Raw genomic sequence first — 23,652 nt, 5'->3', positions numbered from 1 at the left:
ATGGCTTTTTTGGACGTTTTCTTGGTGATTTGGCAAGTTCTTACGCTGGACGTGCGGTCGGTCGGCTATGAGCCGGATGAGGAGACGCGCGAGCGCATGGAGCAGCGTGCGGAGATGCTGAACCGGGAGATGACTCGGCTGTGGCAGGAGGTCGAGGAGAGGAGCCGCGAGCAGAGCAACCAGGAGCAGAGCAACCAGGAGCAGAGCGGCTTTGCCTGGCCATCCCTGCTCCAACCTGCCTTGCAGCACTGGCACTGCTGGGCCGTTGCTGCAGTCCTGGTCCTGCTCTTCGGGCTCTGCTGGTGCCTCAGGAAACGGAGCCATGACCCAGAGAGATGTGCAAATGACGTGCAAAGGCTTTTGGCGCAGCACATCCAGAGGCCAGTTCAGAACTGGGACAGAGAGAGCGAGGCTGTTAAGTACCTGGTGGAAAGATTCCTCTTGCTCTTCAAGTATGTCTTCTTCGATCCCTGGTACCAAGTGCTGGAAGATGCCATTGAGGTGGGCAGCGCCTTCGAAGGCTGGAGTCCCCGTCAAGAAGACATCACCTACCGCCTGCTTGTGCTCCTGAAGCCCCCCCGGGGACACACTTTCCACCTGGAGCCGAGCCACCTGGGGCCGGTGAGGAACTTTTGCATCCGTGTGGACTCGGTGTGTACCTGTGAGATGGAGCAGCCGGCAGGAGAGACACGTTGCTTCCTCCACGACCACGAGGAGGAGCAACGGAGGAACAAGGGCCCCAGCATCCTACACGACCTCTGCACTGACTCCTACCTGGATGTGCAGAAAATTGCCCGCTGTTTCCAGTACATGCTGAGACATTCCTGGAGGATTCTGCCGGAGTCAGACACACACCGCCTAACAGTGCTGCCCTCCGACCGCTCCTGCAAATTCCAGCTGACACAAGGCGGCGAGAAAAGGCTCTTCGTTGAGTTGATGTTTGGGGTGAGGCAAGGCGACTCGGACATCTTCGTGAGCAGCCAGAATGCAGAGGCCGCCTACACCCCAAGCACCATGTGGCCAGAGAGCTACGCTGTGGCAGAGATGAAGTTCTTCAGGCATATTGCCAGCCAGGCACAGCCTGACAGCATCCACCTCAGATGCCTGCAGCTCTGCGCCCGCAGCCTGCTGGACACAGACCTTTCCACCCGTACATTAAAGACCGTCGTGATGCACCTGCTGACCACCATACCCCTGACAGACTGGAGCAGGAGGGATTTCTTGGAGCGGCTGGAGGACATTCTGCAGTACCTGCAGGGCTGCCTGGAGGAGGGACACCTGAACCACTTCTTCATTGGCAACGAGAACGTGCCTGAGGAGATCATCTTGCCCCAGGCTTTGCGAATGGCTGAACCGCTCAACCTCTTCCGCCACCTGGAGCAGGATTCTGATGCCTGTGAGAACGCGTGGCTTGAGTTTCTCATGCTGCAGCGTCGGCTTCGTACACTGGTGCTCCAGGGACGCTGAAAGAGGTCTTCCTGCACAGAGCTGGAGAGGCCATCGCGAGGAGGCTTGTGACAGGGACTCCGTAACCACCTGCTCAGCGACCGCACCCCTGGCTTTGAGAGCGTCCATTCCTTGTGGGAGCTCTGCCATTTGCAAAATTGCCAATAAATGTTGTGTTTGAACAAATGCTGCATCGGTGTCTGTGCATCACTCGCTCGAGGAACACAAGCACAGGGTGCAGCTTCTCACAGAAGACACCCCTGTAACCCCTGGCAAACAAGACCTTGCCTCCCAAAGCCAATACGCTGCTGAGCTGCTGCAGAAGCAGGGAGCATTTTGCAGAAGGGCTGATGTGGATGTCAGTCATTCAGTGGCCAATGACAAATACAGCAGCGACTACAGAGCAACCGCAGGAGATTTAAATGCCATGAACTGACGTGCAGATCCACGGCTACGGTAACATCTAAGGCTGAGCTTGGCCACAGATTGAGGAGGCGAGGGGGAGATCCCAGAGCTGCGGTTCCACCAACAGTATCGCCGTCAAAGCGGCTGATCCCCAGCAAAGGTGAATACTCCACAATCTACAGGAATGAGGCAGCAACTCAGACAGAGCTGCCACAGGAACATGCAGCCACCCAGACCTCAGACTGCAGAGCATGTCAGACCGTTTCATGGGTATGGAGCGGTAATACGGAAAGCAGTTGTGTGAGGTGTGAGCAGGCGGATGACCCGCTCAGCCTGGTCGTAGAGCTGCGATTGGAGGTGGGAAGGCTGAGAAGGATCAGGGAGCTGGAGAAGGAAATCAGCTGGTGGGATCAAGCTCTGGCCGCCCGTGGGCAGGTAAGACCACCAGCAAGAAACGGAGATCAAGGGATTCCTGTCTCCTCCGCTTGCCTGACTGAGGAAGGCAGGTCAGCAGCAAGGGATGAAGAGAAGCAAGTCCACACTCGGCGTGGCAGGATGTCCTGGTTTTGTTAAAAACAAGACCGGTTCTCTTTTAGTGATTTTTCTTTCAGCTCAGATCTTTAGGTGTCTGTATTTTTCTGAGTTTTAGCCTGCATATTTTTCCTTGGATGCTGTACTCAGTGCTGATCAGAGACCAAGAGAATGCTGAAGAAGCTCATGTTTAGATTTATTACTATGGCAGCCAAGAAAGACTGATAAGTTTTCCCCCGTTCTGTTGTGAGAGGGGCATGTTTGAGGAGGGGTGGATGGAACAGGTGACTAGAACTGACCAACGGAAGTATTCCATCCCATAATCGTCATACCCTCCATATAAGAGGGTGATCACAGAGTCACTCTCTCTTCACCCATGGCCGGCAGCCAGAGAGGCCCCTGTCTGTCTGTCTGTCTGTGATCCACAGGCCTCAGGCCCTGCATCCCGCACCCAGGTTCCGTTTGCTGTGCAATCCCGCCCGTGACTCCCGGGGCCTGAGCTGCAGCTGCTGGAGCCGCCAGCCCCGCACTCCCAGCTCTGCTGCTGAGTGACGCAGCTCCACACCCAGCACTGGAGATTGGGTTGGTATATTTTGTGTATATGTTCTCTGTTTCTTAGCAGCATTAGTAAAACCCCTTAAAACTCTCCAACTTGAAGTCTCTCTGCCTTTCCCCTTATCTTTCCAATTTACTGGTTTTATTAAAAAAAAAGTTTCTGTTTTAATGAATTTGCCTGTCAGCTAAAGCCTTCGTATTAACTGCATTTTCATGGAGAACCAGACACATGTTTTGGTAAACCTAGCAATGGAATGCAAACATACTGATAAGCATGGATGGACATCTCGCGAGAGGGGCAACGAGAAACAAGTGACCAAGAAACTGACCAACTGTGTATAACATCCCATTCACGTGATACTTCATATAGAAGTGGGAGATCATGAGGATCTCAACCCTTTCCCTTTTCCCTTTTCCTTATGGCGACATTAGCAGAGGACCTTGCTATCGTCCCTGCGAACTGAGGCCAGTGACAGACTGAATCCAGCTCCGGTTGGCTGCAGAGTCCAGTCCAGGACTTCGGCTGCCGGCTCTGCAGTTGCTGAGACTTTCAGGATTAGTTTTGTATATTTTGTATATTTTCTCTATTCTTATCAGTAACATTAGTAAAACATTGTTAATTTTTCCAACTCTCTTCTCTCTGTCCTTCTTTTTTTCCCCGATCGCCTGTCCTGAGTGGGAAGAAGGGAGAGGGAGGGGAAAAAGGGGGGATTGTGGGGGCGAGGAGGTTAACAATACATCTGCCAGGGTTTTGTTGTCACCCCACAACACTGAAAATCCACAGTGTGCATGTGTACACTCACCAGAAACCAGAGGCCTCTCACTCCAGGGTACCCAGAAGAAATATTCACTTGCCTGGTTTAGCAAGGACTCACTCAAGGGAACATCCAGCAGAGCAATACAACCACTCACCCAAGTGTGGAGGTGATGCACTCTCAACCCTGGGAAGTCTCCTTGACAGCGTCCCCGTCTAAGGGGAGGGCTCCCGTTAACAGACTCACTGCTCCGAGAAGGCCACTCAAAGGGGAGCTTTGACAGGAACCCCATTTTTAGGGCTGGTCAGATGCAGCTGTGGGCATTACAACATGGTCCAGGAGGTTTCAGCTTCTCTGGGAACCTCTTTTGTTGAAGACCCTGTCAATTGACCAAGGGTCCCACCCCTCCCACCCCTCCAGTATCACAGTATCACAGTATGTTTGAGATTGGAAGGGACCTCAAGTATCATCTAGTCCAATCCCCCCAGTCATCCTGCTGTCCACCAGGACCCCCAGGTCCCTTTCCCCTGCACTGCTCTCTCATATGTAATTTCCCAACCTATACTGGAACCTGGGGTTGTTCCTGCCCAGATGCAGGACTCTACACTTTCCCTTGTTAAATTTCATCAGGTTATTCCCCACCCAACTCTCCAGCCTGTCCAGGTCTCTGATGGCAGCACAGCCTTCTGGCGTGTCAGTGACTCCTCCCAGCTTGGTGTCATCAGCAAACTTGCTGATAGTACACTCTATTCCCTCGTCCAAATCATTAATGAATATATTGAATAATATTGGCCCCAGTACTGACCCCTGAGGCACTGCACTAGATACTGGCCTCAACTGGACTCCGCACCATTGACTACCACTCTCTGGCTTCTCTCCTTAAGCCAGTTTGCAACCCACCTCACTACTCTATTGTCTAGACCACACCTCCTCAACTCAGCTGTGAGGATGCTGTGGGAGACTGTGTCAAGGGCTTTACTGAAGTCAAGGTAGACCACATCCACCGCTCTGCCATCATCCATCCACCGTGTTACATTCTCATAAAAGGCTGTGAGGTTGGTCAAGCATGACTTACCCTTGGTAAAGCCATGCTGACTGCCCCTAATAACCCTCTTATCCTTGATATGCCTTGAGATGGCACCAAGGCTAAGCTGTTCCATTTCTTTCCCAGGGACAGAGGTGAGGCTGACCCGTCTATAATTACCCGGGTCCTCTTTCTTGCCCTTTTTGAGGACTGCAGTGGCATTTGCTTTCCTCCAATCCTCGGGCACCTCTCCCGTTTCCCAAGACTTGGCAAAGATGATGGAGAGCGGTCCAGCAATGACTTCAGCCAGCTCCCTCAGCACCTGCGGGTGCATCCCATCTGGACCCATGGATTTATGGATGTCCAGGCTATTTAATTGCTCCCTAACCCAGTCCTCATCAACTAAAGCAAACTCCTCCATTGACCTGGCTTCATCCGGGGTCTCAGGGGTACAGGGCTCCCCAGGACAGCCTCCGGCAGAGTAGGCAGAGACAAAGAAGGCATTCAGTAATTCTGCCTTCTCTGTATCTTCTGCCACCAGGGCACCCACCCCATTCATCAGTGGGTCGACGTTGCCTCTGGTATTAGTTTTATCTGCTATGTATTTGAAAAAGTTCTTTTTGCAGTCCTTGACCCCTCTCGCCAGCTGTAATTCTAAGGAGGCCTTGGCTATCCTAGCTGCCTTCCTACATCCTCTAACAGCAGCCTTATATTCCTCCCAAGTGGCCAGCCCCTGCTTCCATGACCTGTGGGAGGTGAAGTCACCCTGCCCCCAGGTGTGGGGAGGATGTGACTGTCAGCACCAGCCAAGGTGTGAACATTGGCAAAGGCTCAGTGGGGCACACAGGGGCACAGCAGGTGCTGAAGAGCCATCAAGTGTCCTACCAAAGGCTTCAGACATGGTCAGGGGATGTGCAACTGCCACGGGAAGCTGTAGACTGCAATGAGGTCAACCCTCAGCCTTCTCCAAGCTCAACAAGCCAAGGGAGCTCAGCCGCTCCTCAGAAGTCTTGCCCTCAAGGCCTTGCACCACCCTGGTCACCCTCCTCTGGACACGATCTAAGAGTTTGATGTCCTTCTTATCCTGTGGGCCCAGAACCGCCCACAGTGCTCCAGCTGGGGCCGCAGCAGCGCAGTGTGGAGCGGGACAATCTCCTCCCTCGCCCGGCTGGCGATGCCGTGCTTGATGTGCCCCGGGACACGCTTGGCCCTTTGGGCTGTCAGGACACGCTGGTGACTCATCTTCAACTTCCCCTCAACCCAAACCCCAACATCTCTTTCTGTTTGGCTGCTCTCCAGCCTCCCGCAGACTCGACGATCTTAAGGCTCTTTTCCAATGTACATGGCTCCATGACTGTGTGATTTAACTTGAAGCTTGCCCAGTGCAGAGTCAGGGCTTGGCCTAGAGAGTCGCCATGGGCCCCTTCCAACCCCAAACGTTCTGTGATTATGAGACTGCCGTGGGCAGGCAGAGGACAGCAAACCCAACGTGCAGCACCACGCAGGGGCCTGTGAAGAACACGAACTCTGGCGCAGCCTTCACCGGGACAGCGGGGCAGCTGTGAGTGGGGCCGAAGGGCGGGGTGGCCGGCGGGCGTGGCTGTGACGCGCTCTGGCGCCTGTGACATCACAGGGGACGAGTCCCCGCGGGGCGGTTATCAGGGGCGCCAGCAGCAGCGCTGCCCCAGTCCGGCCTGGGCCAGCGGTGAGTGCGCAGGCGGGGGGAGGCCGGGCTGGACGGGGCCGGGGCAGAAACGCGGCCCCCGGGGGTGGGTTCTCACCCTGCATGGAGGGCCCGGCCGCTCACAGGAGCACCTTGGCCAGCACCCTCCGTCCCGCCCAGCCCCACTGAGCCCCTTCTCTCTCGTCTCCGCAGGCCATGGCTTTTTTGGACGTTTTCTTGGTGATTTGGCAAGTTCTTACGCTGGACGTGCAGTCGGTCGGCTATGAGCCGGATGAGGAGACGCGCGAGCGCATGGAGCAGCGTGCGGAGATGCTGAACCGGGAGATGACTCGGCTGTGGCAGGAGGTCGAGGAGAGGAGCCGCGAGCAGAGCAACCAGGAGCAGAGCAACCAGGAGCAGAGCGGCTTTGCCTGGCCATCCCTGCTCCAACCTGCCTTGCAGCACTGGCACTGCTGGGCCGTTGCTGCAGTCCTGGTCCTGCTCTTCGGGCTCTGCTGGTGCCTCAGGAAACGGAGCCGTGGGCCACAGAGACGTGCAAATGACGTGCAAAGGTTTTTGGCGCAGCACATCCAGAGGCCGGTTCAGAACTGGGACAGAGAGAGCGAAGCTGTTAAGTACCTGGTGGAAAGATTCCTCTTGCTCTTCAAGTATGTCTTCTTCGATCCCTGGTACCAAGTGCTGGAAGATGCCATTGAGGTGGGCAGCGCCTTCGAAGGCTGGAGTCCCCGTCAAGAAGACATCACCTACCGCCTGCTTGTGCTCCTGAAGCCCCCCCGGGGACACACTTTCCACCTGGAGCCGAGCCACCTGGGGCCGGTGAGGAACTTTTGCATCCGTGTGGGCTCGGTGTGTACCTGTGAGATGGAGCAGCCGGCAGGAGAGACACGTTGCTTCCTCCACGACCACGAGGAGGAGCAGTGGAGGAACGAGGGCCCCAGCATCCTACACGACCTCTGCACTGACTCCTATCTGGATGTGCAGAAAATTGCCCGCTGCTTCCAGTACATGCTGAGGCATTCCTGGAGGATTCTGCCGGAGTCAGACACACACCGCCTAACAGTGCTGCCCTCCGACCGCTCCTGCAAATTCCAGCTGACACAAGGCGGCGAGAAAAGGCTCTTCGTTGAGTTGATGTTTGGGGTGAGGCAAGGCGACTCGGACATCTTCGTGAGCAGCCAGAATGCAGAGGCCGCCTACACCCCAAGCACCATGTGGCCAGAGAGCTACGCTGTGGCAGAGATGAAGTTCTTCAGGCATATTGCCAGCCAGGCACAGCCTGACAGCATCCACCTCAGATGCCTGCAGCTCTGCGCCCGCAGCCTGCTGGACACAGACCTTTCCACCCGTACATTAAAGACCGTCGTGATGCACCTGCTGACCACCATACCCCTGACAGACTGGAGCAGGAGGGATTTCTTGGAGCGGCTGGAGGACATTCTGCAGTACCTGCAGGGCTGCCTGGAGGAGGGACACCTGAACCACTTCTTCATTGGCAACGAGAACGTGCCTGAAGAGATCATCTTGCCCCAGGCTTTGCGAATGGCTGAACCGCTCAACCTCTTCCGCCACCTGGAGCAGGATTCTGATGCCTGTGAGAACGCGTGGCTTGAGCTTCTCATGCTGCAGCGTCGGCTTCGTACACTGGCGCTCCAGGCACGCTGAAAGAGGTCTTCCTGCACAGAGCTGGAGAGGCCATCGCGAGGAGGCTTGTGACAGGGACTCCGTAACCACCTGCTCAGCGACCGCACCCCTGGCTTTGAGAGCGTCCATTCCTTGTGGGAGCTCTGCCATTTGCAAAATTGCCAATAAATGTTGTGTTTGAACAAATGCTGCATCGGTGTCTGTGCATCACTCGCTCGAGGAACACAAGCACAGGGTGCAGCTTCTCACGGAAGACACCCCTGTAACCCCTGGCAAACAAGACCTTGCCTCCCAAAGCCAATACGCTGCTGAGCTGCTGCAGAAGCAGGGAGCATTTTGCAGAAGGGCTGATGTGGATGTCAGTCATTCAGTGGCCAATGACAAGTACAGCAGCGACTACAGAGCAACCGCAGGAGATTTAAATGCCATGAACTGACGTGCAGAGCCATGGCTACGGTAACATCTAAGGCTGAGCTTGGCCACAGATTGAGGAGGTGAGGGGGAGATCCCAGAGCTGTGGTTCCACCAACAGTATCGCCGTCAAAGCGGCTGATCCCCAGCAAAGGTGAATACTCCACAATCTACAGGAATGAGGCAGCAACTCAGACAGAGCTGCCACAGGAACATGCAGCCACCCAGACCTCAGACTGCAGAGCATGTCAGACCGTTTCATGGGTATGGAGCGGTAATACAGAAAGCAGTTGTGTGAGGTGTGAGCAGGCGGATGACCCGCTCAGCCTGGTCGTAGAGCTGCGATTGGAGGTGGGAAGGCTGAGAAGGATCAGGGAGCTGGAGAAGGAAATCAGCTGGTGGGATCAAGCTCTGGCCGCCCGTGGGCAGGTAAGACCACCAGCAAGAAACGGAGATCAAGGGATTCCTGTCTCCTCCGCTTGCCTGACTGAGGAAGGCAGGTCAGCAGCAAGGGATGAAGAGAAGCAAGTCCACACTCGGCGTGGCAGGATGTCCTGGTTTTGTTAAAAACAAGACCGGTTCTCTTTTAGTGATTTTTCTTTCAGCTCAGATCTTTAGGTGTCTGTATTTTTCTGAGTTTTAGCCTGCATATTTTTCCTTGGATGCTGTACTCAGTGCTGATCAGAGACCAAGAGAATGCTGAAGAAGCTCATGTTTAGATTTATTACTATGGCAGCCAAGAAAGACTGATAAGTTTTCCCCCGTTCTGTTGTGAGAGGGGCATGTTTGAGGAGGGGTGGATGGAACAGGTGACTAGAACTGACCAACGGAAGTATTCCATCCCATAATCGTCATACCCTCCATATAAGAGGGTGATCACAGGGTCACTCTCTCTTCACCCATGGCCGGCAGCCAGAGAGGACCCCGTCTGTCTGTCCGTCTGTGATCCACAGCCCTCAGGCCCTGCATCCCGCACCCAGGTTCCGCTTTGCTGTGCAATCCCGCCCATGACTCCCGGGGCCTGAGCTGCAGCTGCTGGAGCCGCCAGCCCCGCACTCCCAGCTCTGCTGCTGAGTGACGCAGCTCCACACCCAGCACTGGAGATTGGGTTGGTATATTTTGTGTATATGTTCTCTGTTTCTTAGCAGCATTAGTAAAACCCCTTAAAACTCTCCAACTTGAAGTCTCTCTGCCTTTCCCCTTATCTTTCCAATTTACTGGTTTTATTAAAAAAAAAGTTTCTGTTTTAATGAATTTGCCTGTCAGCTAAAGCCTTCGTATTAACTGCATTTTCATGGAGAACCAGACACATGTTTTGGTAAACCTAGCAATGGAATGCAAACATACTGATAAGCATGGATGGACATCTCGCGAGAGGGGCAACGAGAAACAAGTGACCAAGAAACTGACCAACTGTGTATAACATCCCATTCACGTGATACTTCATATAAAAGTGGGAGATCATGAGGATCTCAACCCTTTCCCTTTTCCCTTTTCCTTATGGCGACATTAGGAGAGGACCTTGCTATCGTCCCTGCGAACTGAGGCCAGTGACAGACTGAATCCAGCTCCGGTTGGCTGCAGAGTCCAGTCCAGGACTTCGGCTGCCGGCTCTGCAGTTGCTGAGACTTTCAGGATTAGTTTTGTATATTTTGTATATTTTCTCTATTCTTATCAGTAACATTAGTAAAACATTGTTAATTTTTCCAACTCTCTTCTCTCTGTCCTTCTTTTTTTCCCCGATCGCCTGTCCTGAGTGGGAAGAAGGGAGAGGGAGGGGAAAAAGGGGGGATTGTGGGGGCGAGGAGGTTAACAATACATCTGCCAGGGTTTTGTTGTCACCCCACAACACTGAAAATCCACAGTGTGCATGTTTACACTCACCAGAAACCAGAGGCCTCTCACTCCAGGGTACCCAGAAGAAATATTCACTTGCCTGGTTTAGGCAAGGACTCACTCAAGGGAATATCCAGCAGAGCAAAACAACCACTCACCCAAGTGCGGAGGTGATGCACTCTCAACCCTGGGAAGTCTCCTTGACAGCGTCCCCGTCTAAGGGGAGGGCTCCCGTTAACAGACTCACTGCTCCGAGAAGGCCACTCAAAGGGGAGCTTTGACAGGAACCCCATTTTTAGGGCTGGTCAGATGCAGCTGTGGGCATTACAACATGGTCCAGGAGGTTTCAGCTTCTCTGGGAACCTCTTTTGTTGAAGACCCTGTCAATTGACCAAGGGTCCCACCCCTCCCACCCCTCCAGTATCACAGTATCACAGTATGTTTGAGATTGGAAGGGACCTCAAGTATCATCTAGTCCAATCCCCCCAGTCATCCTGCTGTCCACCAGGACCCCCAGGTCCCTTTCCCCTGCACTGCTCTCTCATATGTAATTTCCCAACCTATACTGGAACCTGGGGTTGTTCCTGCCCAGATGCAGGACTCTACACTTTCCCTTGTTAAATTTCATCAGGTTATTCCCCACCCAACTCTCCAGCCTGTCCAGGTCTCTGATGGCAGCACAGCCTTCTGGCGTGTCAGTCACTCCTCCCAGCTTGGTGTCATCAGCAAACTTGCTGATAGTACACTCTATTCCCTCGTCCAAATCATTAATGAATATATTGAATAATATTGGCCCCAGTACTGCCCCCTGAGGCACTGCACTAGATACTGGCCTCAACTAGACTCCGCACCATTGACTACCACTCTCTGGCTTCTCTCCTTAAGCCAGTTTGCAACCCACCTCACTACTCTATTGTCTAGACCACACCTCCTCAACTTAGCTGTGAGGATGCTGTGGGAGACTGTGTCAAAGGCTTTACTGAAGTCAAGGTAGTCCACATCCACCGCTCTGCCATCATCCATCCACCTTGTTACATTCTCATAAAAGGCTGTGAGGTTGGTCAAGCATGACTTACCCTTGGTAAAGCCACGCTGACTGCCCCTAATAACCCTCTTATCCTTGATATGCCTTGAGATGGCACCAAGGATAAGCTGTTCCATTACTTTCCCAGGGACAGAGGTGAGGCTGACCCGTCTATAATTACCCGGGTCCTCTTTCTTGCCCTTTTTGAGGACTGCAGTGGCATTTGCTTTCCTCCAATCCTCGGGCACCTCTCCCGTTTCCCAAGACTTGGCAAAGATGATGGAGAGCGGTCCAGCAATGACTTCAGCCAGCTCCCTCAGCACCTGCGGGTGCATCCCATCTGGACCCATGGATTTATGGATGTCCAGGCTATTTAATTGCTCCCTAACCCAGTCCTCATCAACTAAAGCAAACTCCTCCATTGACCTGGCTTCATCTGGGGTCTCAGGGGTACAGGGCTCCCCAGATCAGCCTCCGGCAGAGTAGGCAGAGACAAAGAAGGCATTCAGTAATTCTGCCTTCTCTGTATCTTCTGCCACCAGGGCACCCACCCCATTCATCAGTGGGTCGACGTTGCCTCTGGTATTAGTTTTATCTGCTATGTATTTGAAAAAGTTCTTTTTGCAGTCCTTGACCCCTCTCGCCAGCTGTAATTCTAAGGAGGCCTTGGCTATCCTAGCTGCCTTCCTACATCCTCTAACAGCAGCCTTATATTCCTCCCAAGTGGCCAGCCCCTGCTTCCATGACCTGTGGGAGGTGAAGTCACCCTGCCCCAGGTGTGGGGAGGACGTGACTGTCAGCACCAGCCAAGGTGTGAACATTGGCAAAGGCTCAGTGGGGCACACAGGGGCACAGTAGGTGCTGAAGAGCCATCAAGCGTCCTACCAAAGGCTTCAGACATGGTCAGGGGATGTGCAACTGCCACGGGAAGCTGTAGACTGCAATGAGGTCAACCCTCAGCCTTCTCCAACCTCAACAAGCCAAGGGAGCTCAGCCGCTCCTCAGAAGTCTTGCTTTTGAGGCCTTGGACCATCCTGGTCACCCTCCTCTGGACACGATCTAAGAGTTTGATGTCCTCCTTATCCTGTGGGCCCAGAACCGCCCACAGTGCTCCAGCTGGGGCCGCAGCAGCGCAGTGTGGAGCGGGACAATCTCCTCCCTCGCCCGCTGGCGATGCCGTGCTTGATGTGCCCCGGGACACGCTTGGCCCTTTGGGCTGGCAGGACACGCTGCTGACTCATCTTCAACTTCCCCTCAACCCAAACCCCAACATCTCTTTCTGTTTGGCTGCTCTCCAGCCTCCCGCAGACTCGACGATCTTGAGGCTCTTTTCCAATGTACTCGGCTGTGGCAGGAGGTCGAGGAGAGGAGCCGCGAGCAGAGCAACCGGGAGCAGAGCAACCAGGAGCAGAGCGGCTTTGCCTGGCCATCCCTGCTCCAACCTGCCTTGCAGCACTGGCACTGCTGGGCCGTTGCTGCAGTCCTGGTCCTGCTCTTCGGGCTCTGCTGGTGCCTCAGGAAACGGAGCCATGAGCCACAGAGACATGCAAATGACCTGCGAAGGCTTTTGGTGCAGCACATCCAGAGGCCAGTTCAGAACTGGGACAGAGAGAGCGAGGCTGTTAAGTACCTGGTGGAAAGATTCCTCTTGCTCTTCAAGTATGTCTTCTTCGATCCCTGGTACCAAGTGCTGGAAGATGCCATTGAGGTGGGCAGCGCCTTCGAAGGCTGGAGTCCCCGTCAAGAAGACATCACCTACCGCCTGCTTGTGCTCCTGAAGCCCCCCCGTGGACACACTTTCCACCTGGAGCCGAGCCACCTGGGGCCGGTGAGGAACTTTTGCATCCGTGTGGGCTCGGTGTGTACCTGTGAGATGGAGCAGCCGGCAGGAGAGACACGTTGCTTCCTCCACGACCACGAGGAGGAGCAGTGGAGGAACGAGGGCCCCAGCATCCTACACGACCTCTGCACTGACTCCTACCTGGATGTGCAGAAAATTGCCCGCTGTTTCCAGTACATGCTGAGACATTCCTGGAGGATTCTGCCGGAGTCAGACACACACCGCCTAACAGTGCTGCCCTCCGACCGCTCCTGCAAATTCCAGCTGACACAAGGCGGCGAGAAAAGGCTCTTCGTTGAGTTGATGTTTGGGGTGAGGCAAGGCGACTCGGACATCTTCGTGAGCAGCCAGAATGCAGAGGCCGCCTACACCCCAAGCACCATGTGGCCAGAGAGCTACGCTGTGGCAGAGATGAAGTTCTTCAGGCATATTGCCAGCCAGGCACAGCCTGACAGCATCCACCTCAGATGCCTGCAGCTCTGCGCCCGCAGCCTGCTGGACACAGACTTTTCCACCTGCACCTTAAAGACCGTCGTGATGCACCTGCTGACCACCATACCCCTGACAGACTGGAGCAGGAGGGATTTCTTGGAGCGGCTGGAGGACATTCTGCAGTACCTGCAGGGCTGCCTGGAGGAGGGACACCTGAACCACTTCTTCATTGGCAACGAGAACGTGCCTGAGGAGATCATCTTGCCCCAGGCTTTGCGAATGGCTGAACCGCTCAACCTCTTCCGCCACCTGGAGCAGGATTCTGATGCCTGTGAGAACGCGTGGCTTGAGTTTCTCATGCTGCAGCGTCGGCTTCGTACACTGGTGCTCCAGGGACGCTGAAAGAGGTCTTCTGCACAGAGCTGGAGAGGCCATCGCGAGGAGGCTTGTGATAGGGACTCCGTAACCACCTGCTCAGCGACCGCACCCCTGGCTTTGAGAGCGTCCATTCCTTGTGGGAGCTCTGCCATTTGCAAAATTGCCAATAAATGTTGTGTTTGAATAAATGCTGCATTCTATGTCTGTGCATCACTCGCTCGAGGAACACAAGCACAGGGTGCAGCTTCTCACGGAAGACACCCCTGTAACCCCTGGCAAACAAGACCTTGCCTCCCAAAGCCAATACGCTGCTGAGCTGCTGCAGAAGCAGGGAGCATTTTGCAGAAGGGCTGATGTGGATGTCAGTCATTCAGTGGCCAATGACAAGTACAGCAGCAACTACAGAGCAACCGCAGGAGATTTAAATGCCATGAACTGACGTGCAGAGCCACGGCTACGGTAACATCTAAGGCTGAGCTTGGCCACAGATTGAGGAGGCGAGGGGGAGATCCCAGAGCTGCGGTTCCACCAACAGTATCGCCGTCAAAGCGGCTGATCCCCAGCAAAGGTGAATACTCCACAATCTACAGGAATGAGGCAGCAACTCAGACAGAGCTGCCAGAGGAACATGCAGCCACCCAGACCTCAGACTGCAGAGCATGTCAGACCGTTTCATGGGTATGGAGCGGTAATACAGAAAGCAGTTGTGTGAGGTGTGAGCAGGCGGATGACCCGCTCAGCCTGGTCGTAGAGCTGCGATTGGAGGTGGGAAGGCTGAGAAGGATCAGGGAGCTGGAGAAGGAAATCAGCTGGTGGGATCAAGCTCTGGCCGCCCGTGGGCAGGTAAGACCACCAGCAAGAAACGGAGATCAAGGGATTCCTGTCTCCTCCGCTTGCCTGACTGAGGAAGGCAGGTCAGCAGCAAGGGATGAAGAGAAGCAAGTCCACACTCGGCGTGGCAGGATGTCCTGGTTTTGTTAAAAACAAGACCGGTTCTCTTTTAGTGATTTTTCTTTCAGCTCAGATCTTTAGGTGTCTGTATTTTTCTGAGTTTTAGCCTGCATATTTTTCCTTGGATGCTGTACTCAGTGCTGATCAGAGACCAAGAGAATGCTGAAGAAGCTCATGTTTAGATTTATTACTATGGCAGCCAAGAAAGACTGATAAGTTTTCCCCCGTTCTGTTGTGAGAGGGGCATGTTTGAGGAGGGGTGGATGGAACAGGTGACTAGAACTGACCAACGGAAGTATTCCATCCCATAATCGTCATACCCTCCATATAAGAGGGTGATCACAGGGTCACTCTCTCTTCACCCATGGCCGGCATCCAGAGAGGCCCCTGTCTGTCTGTCTGTCTGTCTGTGATCCACAGCCCTCAGGCCCTGCATCCCGCACCCAGGTTCCGCTTTGCTGTGCAATCCCGCCCGTGACTCCCGGGGCCTGAGCTGCAGCTGCTGGAGCCGCCAGCCCCGCACTCCCAGCTCTGCTGCTGAGTGACGCAGCTCCACACCCAGCACTGGAGATTGGGTTTGGGATATGTTGTGCATATATTCTCTATTTATTAGTAGCATTAGTAAAACCCTTTAAAGCTCTCCAACTTGAAGTCTAAGTCTCTCTTCCTTTCCCTTTATCTTTCCTATCATCTTTCCAATCTAAAGGAAAGGAGTGGCGGGAGGTAAAGGGATAACAGGGAGCGTCTGCCACGGTTTATTGCCGCCTTGCCTCAAACTGTAACAAGGGCTGATGTGGTGGGCTCTGGTTTCATGATTCACTTGGTTTTGGCTTCCCAGGAGTTGTGGGTTCATCCCAAGAGGCAGCTTGGCATCACACAACTGCTCAAGCCCTTTCCTCCAGCGGCACGGTGGAGAGAATCTCAAGGGTAAAAGTGGGAAAACTTGTGCATTGAGCTAAGGCAGCTTAGTCTGTAAAGCAAGAGCTACGTGTCCATTCAGAGCAAAATAAAGAATTCGTTCACTCTTGCCCTGTTCTGCCTTTCCAGGTACCATTCTGCCTCCCTGCAACTTACATTACCAGGGAACATCCTGGCCTTGCATGGCCCTCCACTTATTTATCATAGAATATCTCAAGTAGGAAGGGACCCATCAGGATCACCAGTTCCAACCCCCAGGTCCTTGCAGGACCTCCTAAAATTAAACCATATGGCTAAGATTGTCATCCAGACACTCCTTGAACTCAGACAGCCTTGGTGCCGTGACCCCTTCCCTGGGGAGCTCGTTCCAGCGGCCAACCACTCAATTAGGGAAGAACTACTTTGGAATGTCCCATCGGAACTTCCCCTGACCAGTGTGGTGGAGACAGCCCCCATGTCAATTTCATGAGACAACAAGTTCCAAAACAGACTTTATTCTAGCTGGAATGTGGAGCCAATAAACAGACTAGAAACAGGGTTTATCTAAATTCCTTAGCATTCTGACAACATAAATCATGGACTCGGATATCAGCTGAGGAGATTATTGGGGTGTGACTACTGAGAATAATGAAAATCCACAGTGTGCATGCGTACACTCACCAGAAACCAGAGGCCTCTCACTCCAGGGTACCCAGAAGAAATATTCACTTGCCTGGTTTAGCAAGGACTCACTCAAGGGAACATCCAGCAGAGCAAAACAACCGCTCACCCAAGTGCGGAGGTGATGCACTCTCAACCCTGGGAACTGTCCTTGACAGCGTCCCCGTCTAAGGGGAGGGCTCCCGTTAACAGACTCACTGCTCTGAGAAGGCCACTCAAAACGGGGCTTTGACAGGGACGCCATTTTGTGGCCTGGTCAGATGCGGCTGTGGGCATTACAACATGGTCCAGCGGCTTCTCATCTTCCCTGGGAACCTCTTTTGTTGAAGACCCTGTCAATTGACCAAGGGTCCCACCCCTCCCAGCCCTCCGGTAGGTGGGAGGTGAAGTCACCCTGCCCCAGGTGTGGGGAGGACGTGACTGTCAGCACCAGCCAAGGTGTGAACATTGGCAAAGGCTCAGTGGGGCACACAGGGGCACAGCAGGTGTTGAAGAGCCATCAAGTGTCCTACCAAAGGCTTTGGACATGGTCAGGGGATGTGCAACTGCCACGGGAAGCTGTAGACTGCAATGAGGTCAACCCTCAGCCTTCTCCAAGCTCAACAAGCCAAGGGAGCTCAGCCGCTCCTCAGAAGTCTTGCTTTCGAGGCCTTGGACCATCCTGGTCACCCTCCTCTGGACATGATCTAAGAGTTTGATGTCCTCCTTATCCTGTGGGCCCAGAACCGCCCACAGTGCTCCAGATGGGGCCGCACCAGCGCAGTGTGGAGCGGGACAATCTCCTCCCTCGCCCGGCTGGCGATGCCGTGCTTGATGTGCCCCGGGACACGCTTGGCCCTTTGGGCTGTCAGGACACGCTGGTGACTCATCTTCAACTTCCCCTCAACCCAAACCCCAACATCTCTTTCTGTTTGGCTGCTCTCCAGCCTCCTGCAGACTCGACGATCTTGAGGCTCTTTGCCGATGTACATGGCTCTATGACTGTGTGATTTAACTTGAAGCTTGCCCAGTGCAGAGTCAGGGCTTGGCCTAGAGAGTCGCCATGGGCCCCTTCCAACCCCAAACGTTCTGTGATTATGAGACTGCCGTGGGCAGGCAGAGGACAGCAAACCCAACGTGCAGCACCACGCAGGGGCCCGTGAAGAACATGAACTCTGGCGCAGCCTTCACCGGGACAGCGGGGCAGCTGTGAGTGGGGCCGAAGGGCGGGGTGGCCGGCGGGCGTGGCTGTGACGCGCTCTGGCGCCTGTGACATCACAGGGGACGAGTCCCCGCGGGGCGGTTATCAGGGGCGCCAGCAGCAGCGCTGCCCCAGTCCGGCCTGGGCCAGCGGTGAGTGCGCAGGCGGGGGGAGGCCGGGCTGGACGGGGCCGGGGCAGAAACGCGGCCCCCGGGGGTGGGTTCTCACCCTGCATGGAGGGCCCGGCCGCTCGCGGGAGCACCTTGGCCAGCACCCTCCGTCCCGCCCAGCCCCACTGAGCCCCTTCTCTCTCTTCTCCGCAGGCCATGGCTTTTTTGGACGTTTTCTTGGTGATTTGGCAAGTTCTTACGCTGGACGTGCGGTCGGTCGGCTATGAGCCGGATGAGGAGACGCGCGAGCGCATGGAGCAGCGTGCGGAGATGCTGAACCGGGAGATGACTCGGCTGTGGCAGGAGGTCGAGGAGAGGAGCCGCGAGCAGAGCAACCAGGAGCAGAGCAACCAGGAGCAGAGCGGCTTTGCCTGGCCATCCCTGCTCCAACCTGCCTTGCAGCACTGGCACTGCTGGGCCGTTGCTGCAGTCCTGGTCCTGCTCTTCGGGCTCTGCTGGTGCCTCAGGAAACGGAGCCGTGACCCAGAGAGACGTGCAAATGACGTGCAAAGGTTTTTGGCGCAGCACATCCAGAGGCCAGTTCAGAACTGGGACAGAGAGAGCGAAGCTGTTAAGTACCTGGTGGAAAGATTCCTCTTGCTCTTCAAGTATGTCTTCTTCGATCCCTGGTACCAAGTGCTGGAAGATGCCATTGAGGTGGGCAGCGCCTTCGAAGGCTGGAGTCCCCGTCAAGAAGACATCACCTACCGCCTGCTTGTGCTCCTGAAGCCCCCCCGGGGACACACTTTCCACCTGGAGCCGAGCCACCTGGGGCCGGTGAGGAACTTTTGCATCCGTGTGGGCTCGGTGTGTACCTGTGAGATGGAGCAGCCGGCAGGAGAGACACGTTGCTTCCTCCACGACCCCGAGGAGGAGCAGCGGAGGAACGAGGGCCCCAGCATCCTACACGACCTCTGCACTGACTCCTATCTAGATGTGCAGAAAATTGCCCGCTGTTTCCAGTACATGCTGAGACATTCCTGGAGGATTCTGCCGGAGTCAGACACACACCGCCTAACAGTGCTGCCCTCCGACCGCTCCTGCAAATTCCAGCTGACACAAGGCGGGGAGAAAAGGCTCTTCGTTGAGTTGATGTTTGGGGTGAGGCAAGGCGACTCGGACATCTTCGTGAGCAGCCAGAATGCAGAGGCCGCCTACACCCCAAGCACCATGTGGCCAGAGAGCTACGCTGTGGCAGAGATGAAGTTCTTCAGGCATATTGCCAGCCAGGCACAGCCTGACAGCATCCACCTCAGATGCCTGCAGCTCTGCGCCCGCAGCCTGCTGGACACAGACCTTTCCACCTGCACCTTAAAGACCGTTGTGATGCACCTGCTGACCACCATACCCCTGACAGACTGGAGCAGGAGGGATTACTTGGAGCGGCTGGAGGACATTCTGCAGTACCTGCAGGGCTGCCTGGAGGAGGGACGCTTGAACCACTTCTTCATTGGCAACGAGAACGTGCCTGAGGAGATCATCTTGCCCCAGGCTTTGCGAATGGCTGAACCGCTCAACCTCTTCCGCCACCTGGAGGAGGATTCTGATGCCTGTGAGAACGCGTGGCTTGAGTTTCTCATGCTGCAGCGTCGGCTTTGTACACTGGCGCTCCAGGCACGCTTCAACATCTTCCTGCACAGAGCTGGAGAGGCCATCGCGAGGAGGCTTGTGACAGGGACTCCATAACCACCTGCTCAGCGACTGCACCCCTGGCTTTGAGAGCGTCCATTCCATCCGGGAGCTCTGCCATTTGCAAAATTGCCAATAAAAGTTGTGTTTGAATAAATGCTGCATCGGTGTCTGTGCATCACTCCCTCAAGGAACACAAGCACAGGGTGCAGCTTCTCACGGAAGACACCCCTGTAACCCCTGGCAAACAAGACCTTGCCTCCCAAAGCCAATACGCTGCTGAGCTGCTGCAGAAGCAGGGAGCATTTTGCAGAAGGGCTGATGTGGATGTCAGTCATTCAGTGGCCAATGACAAGTACAGCAGCGACTACAGAGCAACCGCAGGAGATTTAAATGCCATGAACTGACGTGCAGAGCCACGGCTACGGTAACATCTAAGGCTGAGCTTGGCCACAGATTGAGGAGGCGAGGGGGAGATCCCAGAGCTGCGGTTCCACCAACAGTATCGCTGTAAAAGCGTCTGATCCCGAGTAAAGGTGAATACTCCACAATCTACAGGAATGAGGCAGCAACTCAGGCAGAGCTGCCACAGGAACATGCTGTGCTAGTGTTAAAATTCGGTGATGGTGTTTGCAGGAAGAAAAGAGGTTTGTCTGCTGAGCTTTGTGACGAGAACAGTGTATCGTGACTTTACAGCCAGTATCAGCCTCCAATTGCACCTCCATGAAAGTAGGGTCAATGGTGAAAACTCTCCCAAGCCCCGAGGATCGCTGGCAGGCTGCCCACGGCTTTCCTTTCGGCAAATGCCAATAACCGTCCTCATCCTCCGATAAAGTCCCAAGTGGTTCTGCAAGACTCCAGCTCCTCTGGTGGGACAAAGTTCCTGTGTTGGAGGTCAGAAGGTGCAAAATCACCCACACAGTGCGCAGCAGGGGCTTTCTGGCCCAGGAGCGTGAGCTCTGCAACGGTGAGCGATTTTTTCACTGAATAGCAAATGTTTTTAATGTTTTTTTCAGCGCTGCCACACAGTGGCAGTGTTGAGGCTCCCTCTATACGGCAAGAGACCGAAGAAAATCCTCTTCGGTTAGAAATTACCTGGCTCTCCTGCTAGGGACACCCTGTCGTCTTTCAAGGTATTAACCTTGTTACTCGTGGTTTTAGGTTGTCTTCCTAAGGAGCTGAGATAAAGGGGATGTTATGGTCAGCCTGCAGTCCTTCCCCACAACACACAAACACATTTGGGTTGCAAAAACATTGAGTTTAAGTTTCATGAAAAGAGTTGGCCAGTTAGAGAGAGTGAGCACTAGTGACATACAGAAGGAGGTCGAAGCACAAGCCCAGATTATTGTTTGACGGAGGGAAAAGGAATTACGAGTGTCTTAACCAGTGGAAAAGCTTCAGTCGGCAAGAACACTTGTCAGACAAGGGGATGTTCAGCTGTGAGGCACTGAATCCGATACGTCCTCCTGCCCACAGAGCTGGTTGGTTTTGATACAGGTTAAAATATGATAAAGTGAAACATACCCGTGTAATCAAGAAATCATCTTTTTCTCGATGACATCTGTGCCTCGGAAAGTCACATCCCACAGGGAGGAGTGGGAGGAGAAAAGCTGCTTCCTTTGGGTCTTCTTTTGAGCTGATAAAAAAAAAGACCAAAATGCTTGAATGTCTCAATATTTTCCCAAAGTTAAAGCCACGGAGATGATAAAATTTCCAAATCATAGAATCATAGAATGGTAGGGATTGGAAGGGACCTCGAAAGCTCATCCAGTGCAATCCCCCTGCCGGAGCAGGAACACCCAGGTGAGGTTACACAGGAACATGTCCAGCTGGGTTTGAATGTCTCCAGAGTAGGAGACAAATGCAGCCAGTCCTGTAAGCGGTCAAAAACATTTTAAAAAATCCACACAAATTCACCCACTCTTTTTCTTTTTTTTTTTTTTTCGCTGGATGTTAGTTCATCCCTGTTTGAAATGTGAAGAAATTGAGCCAGCTCTATTTTTATGTATTTTCTCCCTCTTTTTTTTAAGTGCCCTTCCACGTCCTGCCGATGAGCTGAACACCAGAGCAGCAGGAGCACAGCGGCTGCCGCCCGGGGCCGACCTTTTGAAGGACCACTTGGAGACGGCAGAGGACCGGCCAGGTAATGATCTCCAAACACGACCCAAGCTCCGCAGTCCCTGGACGAGGTACAACAGCAGAGCCCTGACCTCATTTCCAGAGCCTGCATTTATGAAATGCCAAGAGATTATGCAGAGAGCTTTCCTGCGGGTAATCAGATGAGGCGGGAGACGTGAAGTCATCGTCCTAAAGCCCAAGGTGAAATCGGGCTGACCCTGAATGTCCCGCGCAGGCCTAGGGCTGCGTTTTGTGCTGCTGTAGGAAGTAAAACTGATCCTGACGGATTTATTCGGCTGTTTTCTGGCTTTGGCGTTTTGGGAAAGTTGGCATTTAGAATTCCACTCAGAACAGTTTTCTAGGCTTCAGCATTAGAACAATTAAAGTCAAGAGCTAATTACTCTTCTGTAGCTCTGGATTTCATTCCAGGAAGACAATCCATGCGTCAATGCTTCCTCCCGCAGAAAACCCCTCTGTATTGGGGGAAATAATTCAACCCTACCCATCCCAACCGAAACCCACAGAGGGTGCTACTGACTTCCCAGAAGCCAGACGGGGCTTGTTGCCTGTGAACTTGGCTTTCACACTGTCCACACCTGGGGAGGATTAGCAGAACCCTCCACCGCATAGGACTGTTCTCTGAGAAGCCCCATTTGAAGCACATTCCCATCCAACAGCCCACTCTTTCTGCTCCCCGGTGCCTGAGCTGCCTCAGCGCAGACTCACGGGGTCCAGAAGTCCCTTGTGTTTGGGGTTCAGGTTCTTGAGAGCTTCAGCATGGGCAAAGAGTCTCACAGTCTCTGTTTCTGCCGTTACACAATCCATGCCCCACTGCATTTTGTGTCAGCTGGTGGAAAACTCTCTGTGCAGCAAGGTTTGCTGCTCCTCGCTTTGCACAACTGCTTGGGAGACTTCAGAATTAACAACAGCTCTTCTCACAACCCCTATCCATCAGCCTTTCCTGCTAAGAAACTCCAGCAACTGCTAATTATTCAGTAATTAAGTGTCTCGCTAGGGTCATGATTGTAAATCTGGCCTCTCCCAGTCACTCTTTGCTCATTAGGTGGCAGTTTTCTCAATGCAAAAGCAAATTCTCTTCTTTACATTTGATTGGATTACAAAATTGCTTTAAACTCTGTGGAGATGATTAGAAAAAGTGTGCTTTTGCGCAATAGTTGCCATGGGAACTAAAGTGGAGAGATCTTTATAAACCAAAAGTCAAACAGATTGTGTTTCAGACAATTAATATTGTCTCACATGTTTATTCATTTTCTTTAACTCTTTTGTGCACTATTTTGAAATAGTTTTTATCTCTTTTTCGGTGTTGAATGCCATGTCAAGCAGACTCTGCTCCCTTGAGGATTCATCCCTCTCTCCTCTTTCAAGGCCACCTTGCAGCCCTGGTGAGCTTCATCTTCTTCTGCTCTGCCTCTTTGGTCTGGGGACATCTCTGGGGGCAGATTTGGTTTGGGATCGAGACACATGTGTTGGGAGAAGTGTCAAAGCTCTTGTTGTGTCAGTGGAGCCCAGAGAGCTCCAGCAGACCAGGGCGCACTTGTGGGCGAGCTGAGGTGCTGTTTCTCCAGCACGAACCCCTCTGCTGTCTTTTCTAACACCCAGGACTCCTCAAACCTGCATTTCTTCTAGTTCCACATTTGACACTTTGGAGAAGAGCAGCTGATAAACTGACCGAGTGCCAGCAGCTGTCCCTCTGTGCAAACCCTCCTCCAACAACCTGACCCTATTCCCACCTCTTGATTTCTCTCTCACCTGTGCTCAGCTCTCTCCAGAGCATCTTGCCATCCTCTGGCTCTCTCCTCACAGCACAGCCTGTCATATCTTAAAAATGATTAGCATTTTTCCCACTCCAGCCGTTTCCATTTGTCTTTCTCCCCTTTGCATCCGAGATGTCCAGAGGCTGTCACTGTTCCCAGCTGCCACCGCATTAACAGCATTGCTCTTCGCTCTGGCTGCCGTTGCCTTCGTGCTCCCGTCACCTGCATTCATGGGCTTTCTGGGGCAAGGTTTTGCCCAGCGTTAGTGCAGCATTTCTCGGAGCAGGGT

At 53.7% G+C, this 23,652-nt stretch overlaps 4 protein-coding genes across 4 annotated transcripts; all 4 read left to right on the top strand.

Annotated features, from left to right (window-relative positions):
• Positions 1-1,545, top strand: LOC309442479 (inositol 1,4,5-trisphosphate receptor-interacting protein-like 1; the record flags this gene model as incomplete). The annotated part of the gene is made up of 1 exon (XM_082058345.1): positions 1-1,545. One exon carries the CDS (start codon positions 1-3, stop codon positions 1,465-1,467), a length of 1,467 nt encoding a protein of 488 aa, XP_081914471.1. The 3' UTR covers positions 1,468-1,545.
• A 5,050-nt stretch (positions 1,546-6,595) lies between these two features.
• LOC309442478 (inositol 1,4,5-trisphosphate receptor-interacting protein-like 1) lies at positions 6,596-8,062 on the top strand (the record flags this gene model as incomplete). Its single annotated transcript, XM_082058344.1, has 1 exon — positions 6,596-8,062. The coding sequence occupies one exon, from the start codon at positions 6,596-6,598 to the stop codon at positions 8,060-8,062; it is 1,467 nt and encodes a 488-aa protein (XP_081914470.1).
• Positions 8,063-8,488: 426 nt separating this feature from the next.
• LOC309442477 (inositol 1,4,5-trisphosphate receptor-interacting protein-like 1) lies at positions 8,489-13,986 on the top strand (the record flags this gene model as incomplete). The annotated part of the gene is made up of 2 exons (XM_082058343.1): positions 8,489-8,497; positions 12,667-13,986. The coding sequence occupies 2 exons, from the start codon at positions 8,489-8,491 to the stop codon at positions 13,984-13,986; spliced, it is 1,329 nt and encodes a 442-aa protein (XP_081914469.1).
• Positions 13,987-17,997: 4,011 nt separating this feature from the next.
• On the top strand, positions 17,998-19,527 carry LOC309442476 (inositol 1,4,5-trisphosphate receptor-interacting protein-like 1; the record flags this gene model as incomplete). Its single annotated transcript, XM_082058342.1, has 1 exon — positions 17,998-19,527. One exon carries the CDS (start codon positions 17,998-18,000, stop codon positions 19,525-19,527), a length of 1,530 nt encoding a protein of 509 aa, XP_081914468.1.
• Positions 19,528-23,652: the final 4,125 nt, after the last annotated feature.

This window comes from Streptopelia decaocto (assembly GCF_964273445.1).
Source record: "Streptopelia decaocto genome assembly, chromosome: 7".
NCBI classification, from domain to species: Eukaryota; Metazoa; Chordata; class Aves; order Columbiformes; family Columbidae; genus Streptopelia; species Streptopelia decaocto.
The sequence above is the reverse complement of the archived record's forward strand: the minus strand, read 5'-3'. Positions and strand labels throughout refer to the sequence as shown.